Source organism: Camelus ferus, chromosome 12 (genome assembly GCF_009834535.1).
Source record: "Camelus ferus isolate YT-003-E chromosome 12, BCGSAC_Cfer_1.0, whole genome shotgun sequence".
Classification (NCBI taxonomy): domain Eukaryota; kingdom Metazoa; phylum Chordata; class Mammalia; order Artiodactyla; family Camelidae; genus Camelus; species Camelus ferus.
The window spans coordinates 40,192,244-40,205,888 of NC_045707.1; the positions used below are offsets into that span (position 1 = coordinate 40,192,244).

Sequence of the window (13,645 nt, forward strand, 5' to 3'; positions counted from 1 at the left end):
GGATTTAATAGAGAGGAGATGTGGAGTAAGGTCTGCAAGAAGTTGTGATTCAGAGACTGCACACTGTGACCCAATGGCATGGGTTCCACTGCTAACTGTGCAGCTATGGACAACTTACTTAACTTCTCAAAGCCTTAATTTTGTCATCAATACAAGGGGGCACTTGGGAAATTAAAAAAAAAAAAACCCTACTTTCTAGATTATTATCAAACTTAAATGAGATAATCCAAATCAAGTGCTTATTATAATGCCTGGGACATTATAGGGGCTTTTAATATATGGTAGGTTAAAATTTTTGTTTAGAAAGATAACATCAAGGTCCATAAGGGTTATATAGTCGTTCAGTCTTCTGATCATTTGAGGCTCCCTCTAATCACGCTTGCTGATAATTCTGGTTCTTCCCCTGCACCTGTTTCAGGTGAGATTCTGGGAAAATCTGAATTTTCTGAAGTAACAGCATTTTGTCCTAAGGGTCATCAGTGTTCATACAGGGCTTATTATGCCCAGTCACTGAGAGCCTGCCTAACACAGCCTTCTCATTCAGATGATGTAACAGCTATTCCACTAATTTCATTAACTTGCTTACAAGAGAGTAGTTGTTCTCCATGGGTTTTTCTTCCCAGTTTTAGGTACATGCTGTTTATTTGTAAGCACACATGGAACTTTATAAACTCAACTTAACACTTAACTTGACATTTTGAAAAGCTTTTGGCAAACCCTTTTTGGAATGCATACCCTAACCCCACCTCCATTTGCTGTCTTGTTCATGTAAAGAGTGCTATCCTTGACATTCTTTGCTATTTTAAGACATCCATTTCCAGTGGTTTTTTTGTGTGTTCTCATGTAGTTCGTGACCTTTTTTTAACAATTGGTATCTCAGATACCAGCATATGAGAACAAGTTAATGCTCCCCTGAGATCCTTGCCAACCGCCAAGAAGTCATTCTTGTGTATTTTTAACATTTCCATCATTTTTATCTCCTTCCCTTAATATTATATTTAAACTACTGTATCTGTTTCTTTCTTTCATCATCTGAATACTGTTTTGACAGGGCTTGGTGTGATTACATGTTAGCCTGACTTTACAGATGAGGAAGCTAAGAAGGCTAAGCTTTTTGCTCAAGGCGCTCTGGCTGGTAAATGCAAGAGAGAGGGTTCCAACCCTTGTCTTTGGACTCAAAAGCCTGTGTGTGTTCTATTTTTAGTACTTTCTACCCTGTATTTCTCACTGCTTTCCTGGGATAATTTTTGAACCATATCATACCACCTCTAAGATCTTTTTCTAGTTATCTCATTGGTTGTGTATATGTCTATTAAGCCAAAATTTGAGCTCCTGGAGAATGGGGCATCCTCTTACTCATCTTTGTTTCTCTCAGAGCCCTAATTGTACTGGGCACTTAGTAGGTGCTCATTAAAAGGCCGTGACTCTATAGTGTGACTGGTGACATCAGTGAATAATTGGATCTTTCTAAAATTGAAACTGAAATCAGATCCAGAAGCATCACTGAGCATTGTACTTCTCTTGATTTACTTATTCTCTACCACACGTATACTTCTGTATGTAATATATGTGGCTCATTGTATTCCAAAGCATACCTAGAAGAGAGAGTTCAGGCTTGCTTCTTCTTTGTAGGTTTCAACAGGAATAAATTGCTAAGCTGTGAAAAACATTTTACCCAAGTGCATTTAATCCTGTAGGAAACAAGCTATATTGAAGACAATGCCAATCAAAATGGTACCATTTCACTGATCTTCTCACTCAAAGAAGAAGTTGGTGCCCTGGCCAAAGTCTTGCGTTTATTTGAGGTAAGTGCTTTATTCATTTCTGCCTTGAATAATGGCATAGCAGACTCCCATGTTATCTTCTGGCTGAATGCAGTGAAAGAACATAGGGTCTGGAATTGGAAGACTTGATTTTCAGCTTAAGCTCTTACATTAACTAACTGTATGGTTAGTTAAGTCTTAGTTAAGTCTTTCATTCTAACTAAAGTTTCTCCATTTCATAATTAGGATCACTGAGAATCACTGATTGCACACCCAGGGAGCCAGTCCTGGACTCACACTTCTTTTATCAAACTTTCCTTGAGTTAATTACAGTCAGACCTCCACATCTGCGAGTCCCACGTCCCGCGGATTCAACCCAATTGTCCACCCGGGGCTGGCTGAATCTGAGGATGTGGTACTCGCTGACGGGGAGGGCTAACGGTCGTCACTGGACTACCACCGCCGTTTTATATAAAGGTCTTGAGCATCTGCGGATTTGGGTATCCATGGGGTCCTGGAACCAATCCTCAGCAGACCCCGAAGCACCGCTGTTCTGTCTTCTCAGTGTTCCCAAAGCACTTTTTTTAAGTTTAACTGCAGCACATACTGCCTTGGTAATTGTATACATTCCGGTCTGGCCCTGAGGATAGTTTCTGTAGGCAGAGAACCTTGTCTGAGTCATCTTTATACCCTCTACAAACCCAGTTTTACGTGTATGAAGTGTTTGATGAAGAACGAAATTAAAGTTGAATGTGAGCAAAGGAAGTTAGACTTTTAAAAAACTCTTTTGCCCTGGATTTTCAGAAGGAATATTTTGAACTAATGAATTTCCACCCAGTAATGTTTTAATAAAATTCTATCTGGTGTCTGAATACATAAATAGATGGAGAAGAGACAACCCTAAAAGCAGAAGAATGCCAAGTAATTCAAGTAGGTACGCGGTAGTCAAAGGAGAGCGTAACTCCTCACAGCTTAGGTGTGGGCCGTGCAGAGTGACTTGATGAAATGGCCCTGCATCTCTGTGGTCTTCCTCCCCAAAACCCGTAACCCCAGTCTAACCATGAGAGAAACATCAGACAAATTCCAGTTAAGGGACAGTATATAAAATACCTGACCGGTATTCTTCAAACTATCAACGTCATCAAAAACAAGACATCTCTGAGACATTGTCACAGTCAAAAGCAGCCTAATGGGATATGACAACTAAATATACTGTTGTGTCCTGAGTAGTACTGTGGAGCAGCAAAAAGGACATTAGATATAAAGTAAAGAAATTCAAATAAAGTATGGTCTTCAGTTTGCGATAATGAATCAACGTTGGTTCATTCATCATAACACACGTTCCACACCATACAAGGTATGAATATTAGGGGAAACTGGGTGCAGAGTATACAGGAATTCTCTGTGCTAGCCCCTCAGAAAACTTCACATAAGTCTAGAATTGATCTAAACAATCAAGACGATTAAAAAAAAAATTAAACCTGGCTATCCAAGGGGAGGAAGAAAATGTCTGCCTGAGTGAGAGGAAGAAATGAGTGTTGAAACGAGGGACAAAGTGCTTTCTGAATGACAAACTGTTCACAAGAAAGAAATTGTCTGTAAAATGCGCCTGTGTCCCATTTTAGCCTTTGTTATTATACAGTTCATCAGTGTTTTCCTCTAGAGAGGTCAGGCCTTAGAGTTAATAAATTAAATACTAGTAAATTAACAGGATATTTTCAACCTAATAAAAAGCCAGGAGTAACTAAATTACTAGGACTGGATGAAATACACCCGAGGCACACAAGCTGTACGCTGGGGGCGATGGGAGTGGGGGTTGAATCCCAGAGCTCATTGACTTTGACAGGTTGTTTAACATGTGTATGCCTTTGTTTACTCATCTATAAAGTGGGGCTAATGACCCATACCTCCCTCAGGCGGTGAGATCTGATGTGCTCTGTAAAATGCCTGGTATGACTCTGAGCTCACAGAAGATGCTCCTACAATGTCTGTTCCTGTACCCCTTCCACATGTGGTCTGTGAAACCTATCAGAAATCTTTGAGAACATGTGAAGAGGAGAAAGATGTCAGAAGGATAGAGAGAGTCAAGAGCCTTGATTTTTAAAATATTTTTTTCCAAAAAAGTAAAATCTCTAGAATTATTACTCAGTATATTTTGTGAACATTTACAGTAAATGGCAATGACCAAGCATCAGGGTGGGACCATTACAGAAAAGCAGAGCAGCTTGGTAGAACCAGGGGTTCTCGTGGCTCCAGTGTGTTTGTGTACTTAACATCTCTCATGATATCTTTATGAACAAGGTGGAGAAGTAATGTTAGATGAAAATACAGACAAAACCTTTAAATTGTGTAGTCGATGATAAACTTCTGGACCATTTAAAATGAAATCAAAGGTAATAAATGGCAAAAAAAAAAAAAAAAAGAAAGAAAAAGGAAGAATCTAAACTACACTTTAGGGCAGTGTGAATGAAAAATATTACCTGCCACCTTGGTAAACAAAGGATGTTGCAGCCATCAAGCCATCACATTGCAGTCACTTCTGTGGTGAGCCCTGTGGGAGATCAGGATGGAAACAGGATGCCAGGCCATCAAGCCATCAGCCACTGCAGCCACCTCAGCGGGGCACCCAGGAGACTCAGGATGGAAAGCACAGGACACTGGCCCTAGACAGTTAAGTTGCATATCAAAGGAATGATTTCAGTGAGCCCAGACTCTCGGATCTTCCCATACATAGAAAAGCACTAGGGGGGAGGGTATAGCTCAAGTGGCAGAGCACATGCTAAACATGCAGGAGGTTCTGGGTTCAATCCCCAGTACCTCCTCTAAAAATAAATAAAATAAATAAACCTAATTACCTCTCCCCACTCAAAAAAAAAAAAAAAGAAAAAAAAGAAAGAAAAACAACTAAAACTAAAAAAAAACTTAAAAATAAAAGAAAAGCACTAAATTCCTTAACGTGAGATATCTGGTTTTCTTTAATTAACAGTCATCTTCTGATGTTCTGACTACATGGTCTTTGTTGCAAAAACTCCTATATATCCTGGTTTCTCCCTTATCTCTTTGGAGCAGTCCATTAGAGCTGTCTCCTGGGCTTGAAGTCCTCAGAAAGTCTGCCAAATAAAACATAATTCACAACTTTTAGGTTGTACATTTTCTTCAGTCAACAGCAGTCTTTTCTAAACAGTATTTTATCAAATGCCACAGGTTAGTAGATGTTTTATTAGAAGAGAGTTCCAAGAGTAAATATGGCTGGAAAAGCCTACATCTAGATTTTGGAGAGCCATCATGCATCCGGACATATTAAAGACTATGGGAAGCCCTGCAGAGAGGAAACTTAGTCTATGTTATCTTCCTCAGGCATTTTTGGCCATGACCCATTAACATTTTGCAGGCACTAGTGTTCCATCGAATTTATGCTGCTTTAAAGTTATGAGCGCTAGGCTGTCTGTTGTAACCTACGTTTGGGGCCCTGAGGAGTAGAATAGCATTGGGGTTAAGACTGTATTGCCTGGAACCAAACTGTTTGGGTTGAAAACCCAGTTGTACCACCTATGAGCTGGATCACCTTAGGAAAGTTATTTAACCTCTTGGTAGCTTAGTTTCCTTAATTTTAAAATGGAGGCAATAGTAAGCTTGTTTTATAGGGCTGCTGTGAAAATTAAAATGAAATAACACACACAAGTACTTACAATACTATCTGGCATATAGTAAGAGCTCAGTAAATGTTTGCTTTTATTATTTCTATGCACCGTATTTTCTGGGTCACAGAGCATTGGGGACTCTTAAAATTCTTAACTATGAAAAATGGTTAAAGGATTAAGATTATTTGGCGTGAAGAGGGAATATGGGGCGAAGAAACAATTATTTCATTCAGATATTGGAAGGGCCATCATGGAAGAAGAATACTGCTTTTTTTTTTTATTACTTCAGAGGCAAAAGGGCAAAATGTAGAAAGTATAGGAAGCATATTACAAATCACTTGAAGGCAACATCCCCACAGAAGAAGGATGCTGGAAGGCACTAAAGTCAAGTATTACTACTTCCAAAACAGCTAGTAAAATCAGGGCAGAATCAAAGCGAAAATTATGGTTTAAATAAACTTACCTTTCCTTGATAAAGACAAAAGATAAAAATCTGTTCTAGCTCCTCCAGTGTTGGCAATGGAGGGAGAAACAGTCCACACGGGAGAATCACCTGCTCCCTGTGAGTCCCTCGCTAAGTACTATGACAGTCACCTCTATGCTTAACGAGCACGGCTGTCTCTTCCTCAGATGGTTAACACCAGTCATCATCCTGTTAAGGGATGACGTTGCCTGCCAGTGAGTTTGTGGTCTCAGACTTCCACTAGTAACAACATCAGAATGCAACACAAGCAGCTTGATTTTTATAATAGAGATACAGAGATATGGTGTTTACACATATTGGTTGGTTGGTGGGTGTAATGAAGCAGATGTTTTATTGAGCTGGAGCCAGACGATTCAGAATATACCAAAACCTCTACTTGCTAACCCACAAACGCCCCAGTGTCCTCAGTAGATGGTTCTCTCGATTCTCCATAGCTCTCTGTATTTTTAGCCTCCACTAGCTCACGTCCCATGCCTTCTTAGGAAAGTAGTCTCCTGAGAGTCTTTACTGTAAGTGGCTTAGTAATGGGCCATAAAATTAGCAGCAAGTTCCTGGAGGAAGTTGTAAAGAGGTTTCCCTTCCTCTGCCGGCACTCCACTAATCATTTCACCGCGCATTCCCCAGGGAGGGGAACAGCAAACAGGCAGATAGACAGAGCTCTGAAGTACATGGGTATGCTCAGTTATCGTCATTTAATTTATGGAGACGCATAGGTTGAGACTAAGCAAGCTGCTCCACGCTAGACACTTAGAGTTAAACGTTGCTTCTGAGCTCATTTCCACAGGAGTCTGGTCTTTTGGAAACAAATCTATATAGCCTATTGTTTATAGCCCAGATGTGACAAATACAGACTATCTTTGTAACATTCACTTCCTATGTCTGACCTCTGCCCAGATGACCCCCGCCTTCCCCTCATCAGATAGGCAGTGAGCTCATACTTTCTCAGTGACACATTCAGTTAACGTCCTTTACGCATCAGCTGTTGTCAGAGCCTGTACAGGTGCTGAGGAGACTGGAGGAGCCGGGCAGTTTACTCTCCGCCCCTTGAGAACTGGGAGGAGTTCAAGGTGCCACGAGTATTCTTAACCCAGGCTTGGGGCAAAGGTGGCCAGGGGAAGTTTCTTGCAGACACCATGTTTAAGCTGAAACCTAAAGGGTTGGCCGGGTGAGAGAAAGGGGGAAGGAAATTCCAGAATGAAGAAACAAATGACTTGAGGTGAGAGCATAAACAAGCAGTCAGTTCACGGAATCCCCAAATCCTTTACCATCTACCAACCTCAGCGTTTCTGGGGACAGAGGCGGGGTTGCAGACGGGAACGTTTGGGCACATATAAGATGTTTATTACTTCAAGTTTGGACTTTAAAGTCCTGCCTGTGACCCCTGGGCCTGGTGAGCAGGACAAGATCAAGAGGGAATCACAAGGGTTGCTTTTGCCCCTTTGGCCTTCCGTCCAGAGCAGTCATGTCAGTAAAATGTTTACAGGGAACATTGCATCTTTAATCAAAATAAGAAGAGCATTGAGTTCCACTGGGGCAGAGGAAAGTTGTTACAACCCACATGACTTTTTCATCTTATTTAAACCCCCTAATATAGATAGTGATATAAAGAATGTCCATGTAACTCATTCCGTGCTTAAGAAATAAATCATAGAAATGACTCCAGTCCCTGGGTATCCCTTCCCAACATGCATCTCCCTCCTCAGAGGTAGCTATTAATCTGAATTTAATTTATATTATTCCTTTGCATCTTTTAAGACTCTGTTATACATAGATATCCATTAGGATATATGGCATGGTTTTGCAAGCTTTTACTTGTCATAAAATTGGAATCATATTGTAGCTGTCTGTCTGCAGTTTTCTTTTTGGGGAGAAGGTGGTGAACTTTGTTTTGAGATTTGTGCATATACTCTTGCTTATTCATTTCCCTCTAGCTTCCCTCTTGATGATACTTTATCTCCTGTTGGTGGATATTTAGGTTGCTTCCATTGTTTGTCCATGCAAATGGTGCTGCACTAAACATTTTGTGTAGGTTTCATAATCTAGTTGCTGAATAGAAGAAACTCACATGGAAAACTGGCACTGTTTTTAGGCTGCCAGCCTATTCAGAGCTGGGCATATTTGAGAAACAGCAACACAGAGCTTCCTTTTTAATGTCCATCATGAAGTTGGGAAAGTGTAGACAGAGTGCTATGGTCCACTGGTGGCATATGACTTGTGCATGCTCATCGGTAGCTTGGACTGAAACAGGCCACTGGGCCTTTTTGATCTTATCTTTGGTGGCAAGAAAAGATGTAGAAAGGGGAACCTGGAACAAGAAAGCTCTTTTCTCTAAAGCCTTGAAAAAAGCTTGGATTGAGCTGCTACCTCAGCTCTCCCCAGGAAGGGGTTTCCTCTGAGTTGGGTACATTCCCAAACACACAGAAAGGAGAATGGGGAAGAAACAATCTAACAACGAGGGAGAAGAATGAGGAGAGAAAAGGCCAAGAGGTTACAGCAAAGACACTGCTAGAGGAAGCACGAGTGGGATCCCAGAAGATGGTCTCCCGGGGGGAGAATCCTACTGAAAGTCCAGCCTGACCCTGCCCAAGAACTCCCCTCCAGAGAGGAGTGGGGGATAATGCTGAGCTCCCTCTAGAGTTTAGCTGTGCTGCTCAGACTTCTGAATGTTTTTGGTTTCTTGTTAAGCCCAGCAGGTTTAGTTTCCAGACTCTTGGTCAGCCATGGTTGTTGCCAGCCCACTCACAAGAGATCGGTAAGATACATGGGAAACCCTGCCTGTACCTCCGTGAGACTTCTCTGTCATTGTCACCATCATTTCTCACCCCCAGTTCTGTGGCAGTCCCCAGACTGTGTCTGCCTTTGCAGTCTATTCTTAAAAGAGCTGCCAGAGTGCTGCTTTTAAAATATGAGTCAAAGGACGTTTCTGTCCTATTACTGCTCATAGCTCTTTAACATCACCCCAAGTGAAAACCAAAGTTGAGATAATGGTCTCTAGGTCATTCTTGGTTACTTCTGTGCCTCCTGTCCTATTGCTGCCCCTCCCCCAGCCCCCACCTGTCACACCAGCCTCACTGACGGCCCCCGGTCACGTTGTGCAATATCTGGCCCCAGGAGCCTTGCACCTGCTGTTCCCTCATGACTTGCTTCCTCACGGACTTCAGGTCTGTGCTTACGTGCTGCCTGTTTACTTTTTGAGGACCTCCTGACCCCACTGTTTAAAAAAGCACCTGTATTGAACCCCTGGAAGAGCTGATCTTTCTTTCCTGCTTATTTTTCTCCATTCCATCTGAAGACTATATTCTACTTACCTATTATAGTTATTGTTTGTCTCTTCCTTCGAGAATGTAATCTCCAAGAGGACGGGTTTTTTTCCAGCTCTGTTCGTTGTTGCAGCCCAGCACCTAGGACAGTGTTTGGCACAACGACGGTGGATTAGATGAGTTATTGAAAGGCTCCTCTCCGGTAACTTGAGACCAAGGATGTGGGATCTTCTTTGTGAATGTCTTTGATGTTGCCCCAGAAAGCTCTGGAACAAGCCAGGGCATGAACTTCCCCCAAGGCAACAGCACAGGGGGTTCCGAGAAGCTCTCCCTTTCCAGGCTAGCCTCATCTGAAAGTATGCTCAGCATTTCCTTCTCCTTTTTAAAAACGTGCTCTCTGGGAAAAAAAGAAAAAAAGGCTGATAAAAGTTTAAGGTAAAAGCAAATGTCAACTGATAAAATGACTCATAAACTTAATGTGTTTCAATTCCTGGGAAAATGTGTACTGATATGAAGCTGAGATAGGTAGTATATAACAGGTCCTTACTGAGTATCTATGAATGAAGCCACAGTTGTACTAGGCGCTTTTCCTTTTTTTAATTTTCATTAAGCTACTAGGTAATACTATTTTTATTTTAAACACGGACAAGCAGAAGTTCAAAATGGCCAACTACTGTGTCCAAACGTAGTGAGTTGCAGAGCAGAATTTAAACTCAATTTAGTTCTAAAGCCCACACTCGTTTCAGATACCATGCTTCTTTCCTCCAGGAATGAGATGGCAGAGGAGAGGAAGGGGCCCTAAGCTGGAAGTCAAGGGAAGTTCCAGACACACAAATCCATTTTTTCACTATTCATTACACTCATTCTGTGTATCTATAATTTTATCCACTTGTGATGCATCCCCCTTTAGGAAGATTTTCCTCATGGAAGGGAGCAGAAAGGGGGTTCTGATGAACCCTTATTAAAATAAACTCTTCATTTCACTTTGCTTTTCTCTGGTCCCCACACTCTCCATTCAAGAGTCCTGAGTACTCACATTGTGACTCTGCCATCTTTTATGCAGAAATTAACTACTGGGCAAATCGTGAAATTGTCTTTGAAATGTTTAGCTCTAAACCTTTCTTGTCTCTGCCAAGATGTCCACGTGGAGTAACAGAAAGTTTTCTGTACTTCTCACCCAAAGATGCGGTGAGTGTGTATGGATCCGTGTGTAAACCTACAGAGAACCCTTGTTTAAAGATAAAAATTCACTTACAAAAAAGGTAACGATAATCATAATCAGGTTTGGAGGTTTATTTCTAAAGGCTCTCTTTGCAACCAAAATTATTGTTATCTAAGGATCCACACTAATGAGCTGGAAAAGTTCCACTTAGGAAACTGCATGCCAAGTTAGAGAGTTAATTATTCACAAATTGATTCAAATGGGAGAGAGCTTAAAGGATATGGTTGGGTGTTCTTAGTCAGAAACTTCACTCATATTTAAAAGGTGTATTTTTCTTTTCATTATATGGGTAATATAAGACTTTTGGCAAATAAATAGAAGTCACACATAATCTTGTCATAACTCACTGTGATGCATTTCATTCTAGTCTTTTTTTTTTTCCTTGGCCTGGGCATAATTTTTTAAAAGATATTTTAATTATCCCATACCTATATCCATCAAAAGTATTTTCCCAAGTGGCTGTCATTATAACCATTTAAGAGAGAATGTTAAATTTTCATTGTAAAAGTAATAAATGTTTTTAGAAAAGTTGAACTATGATTAAAAGAAAGAAAACAGAAAGGAGATCAAATCACCCATCATCTGGAGACCACCACTCCTACACCACATCTTGGAGGGCTTCCTGGCACTTCATTTTAAGCGTGTTGTTGTTACCTGCTTTTTAGTGGTTGCATAATCCCCACCGTGTGATTACACCGCAGTGCACCTAACCATTCCCCTCTTAGAGAAATGTTGTTAGTTTACAAACTTTGGTAAAAATGCTTCCCATAAGTTAGGGCTCCAGATTTATAAAAACCTGAGTCAGGGGCACACACTGTTTTATGGCTATTCTTAAAGTGAGAGGCTTCTCTCTGGAAGTGCTGGTGCGAGGGACGGGGTGTGGGTGGGGAACACTAACAGCCTATAGTCGGCTTTCCAGCCTTTTCCCCAGCCTACACCCCTTCCCACCTCCTTCACCACCGCCCTCCTGCCCTCCTGTGCTCTTTGGCAAGTAAGCACCCTGGAGGTGTGTCTGCTGCTGGTTCCCGGCTTGGCTGTGTTCTCTGCTCTCTACAGGGCAGGGATTGGTTGTCTCTTCTTTTGAAGTTTCAGTTTAGGTAAATAGCCAGTGGTGTGTAACCATTTTCTTTCATCCAGAGCCAAGAAGGATGACATTGCTCTTTGCATCATTTAGGAAGTCATCTCGGTCTGTGTAGAAAGCTTCAGAGGAACCCCTATCTCTCTGGCCTTCTCTCCTCCACATACTCTTTGTATGGGGGTGGGGAGGGGTCCACACTGGGTTACCTGGTCAGGAGTGTGTTGTCTGCAGCTGGTCCCCACAAAAAAGGGCTCCATCCTGTGCCCTTGGGAATGATGAGGAAGAAAGAGCAGGAAGGGTGTCTGTGTGGGGCTGCATATTCTTGTGTTTACTCTATGCAGAGGTTTTCATTTTTTATATTTGGCATAATAGTAATAATGGTAAACGCTGATATTTGCAGAATGCTCACTGTATCCCTGGCAGGAAAGGCTGTGTGGTAAGAAGACCAAAACTCTGACATTAGGGAAAATGGCCCTCTCTCTCCAGCCACTTTTTTTTTAAATTGAAGTGTAGTTGGTTTACAACGTTGTGTCAATTTCTGGTGTACAGCATAATGTTTCAGTCATACATATATTCCTTTTCATATTCTTTTTCATTCAAGTTCCTTGCACTATACAGTAGAAATGTATTATCTATTTTATGTATAGTAGTTAGTATCTGCAAATCCTGAACTCTCAATTTATCCCTCTACCTCCCACTTTCCTCTCTGGTAATCATAAGTTTGTTTTCTTTGTGAGTCTGTGTCTGTTTTGTAAATAAGTTCATTTGCTTTTTTTTAGATTACATGTAAGTGATATCATATGGTATTTTTCTTACTCTTTCTGGCTTACTTCATTTAGTATGACAATTTCCAGGTCCATTCATGTTGCTGTAAATGGCATTATTTTATTCTTTTTTATGACTGAGTAGTATTCCATTGTGTAAATGTACCACAATGTTTTTATCTAGTCATCTGCATAAAATAATGCATAAATCAATTCTCTTTAATGTTTATTATTTGTCTCCCCACATCTTGAGTGTACACTTAATAGAGGAAAATATCTTGGTCTGTTTTGTTCACTGATGTAGTCCAGCCACCTAGAAGAGTGCTCAGTACCTGGTAGGTGCTACATATACATTTGATGCCTAACTTGGATGAAAAGTAATTATATAAAAATATGAATGGTAACTATACTGGGTAATTTTAACTGAGCATTTACTATGTATTTTAACTGAGCATTTACCTGGCAGTGTGTATGTATCATTTTATCCAACATATCCAACAAACTTATGAGGCAGGTACCACTAGTACCACAGAATTACAGATGGAGAAACTGATGGTTAAAAACATGAAAGTACATTTCATGAAAGTATACATGAAAGTGTGTATATATTTATATATAAGGAAATCCTGTTCCTCATCACTCTGCGTTTTGCTGTGTTGTATGTTTTGCTCTGGTTTTATGTGCTTGGTCTGTTCAATGCCAGTGACTGGTCCCTTCCTACCCGCCACTTCTCTTTTCCAGGAGAATGATATAAACCTGACCCACATTGAATCGAGACCTTCACGTTTAAAGAAAGATGAGTATGAATTTTTCACCTATCTGGACAAGCACAGCGTGCCAGCTCTGGCCAACATCATCAAGATCCTGAGGCACGACATCGGCGCCACGGTGCACGAGCTTTCCCGGGATAAGAAGAAAGACACGGGTAAGAGACGAAGGAGTTGTGCAGCACAAATGGCTGTGCATTTTCTTCATAAACTAATTGCAAGAACAACATCTACACTGGAAGACCATTTGGGGGATTAAGCGAAAGGTTGTAGGTCAGGGACCTAGAAGAGTGCCTTGCATATTTAGACATTTAATAAATGTTAGTTCTTTCCCCCCTTCCTCAGGATAGCTCTTTCTTGTATTAGTTGTTATCTGTTGCTACAGTTTTTATACATTTTTCATTCTTGGATTATTACACTCTCAATTTCCCAATCTCTGGAGGTAATATGATTAGGGTGCCAGGGTGCTTCCGATGTAAATACAATTTAAAGAAAAAGTCTTCAGCTCTCTCCATTTCAGCAAGGGGCTCCCCCCACGTCCTCACCACATGCCATTTCTAGAGCTGGAGACTCCCGGGCTCCTTGTTCCTACGACTTTCATAGTCATTGCTCATCTCTTCTGTCTCTTCAACTAGATTACGAGCGCCTTGCAGGCAGGGGGAGCCT

The 13,645-nt window shown here is 41.1% G+C and overlaps 1 protein-coding gene and 1 long non-coding RNA gene across 2 annotated transcripts in view; one reads left to right on the top strand and one right to left on the bottom strand.

The window, feature by feature from the left end:
* LOC116667695 overlaps positions 1-13,645 on the bottom strand; it is a 299,877-nt gene that overhangs the window by 15,754 nt on the left and 270,478 nt on the right. Inside the window, exons 4-5 of the long non-coding RNA XR_004324683.1 lie at positions 9,197-9,545; positions 4,244-4,426 (exon numbers count right to left, since the gene is read on the bottom strand). This is a non-coding gene — a long non-coding RNA (uncharacterized LOC116667695). The remainder of the gene's footprint in view (positions 1-4,243; positions 4,427-9,196; positions 9,546-13,645) is intronic.
* The window catches only part of PAH (phenylalanine hydroxylase), a 63,476-nt gene that overhangs the window by 4,435 nt on the left and 45,396 nt on the right, over positions 1-13,645 (top strand). Inside the window, exons 2-3 of the mRNA XM_006195317.3 lie at positions 1,698-1,805; positions 12,954-13,137. Of these exons, the coding sequence (XP_006195379.1) occupies positions 1,698-1,805; positions 12,954-13,137 (292 nt within the window). The remainder of the gene's footprint in view (positions 1-1,697; positions 1,806-12,953; positions 13,138-13,645) is intronic.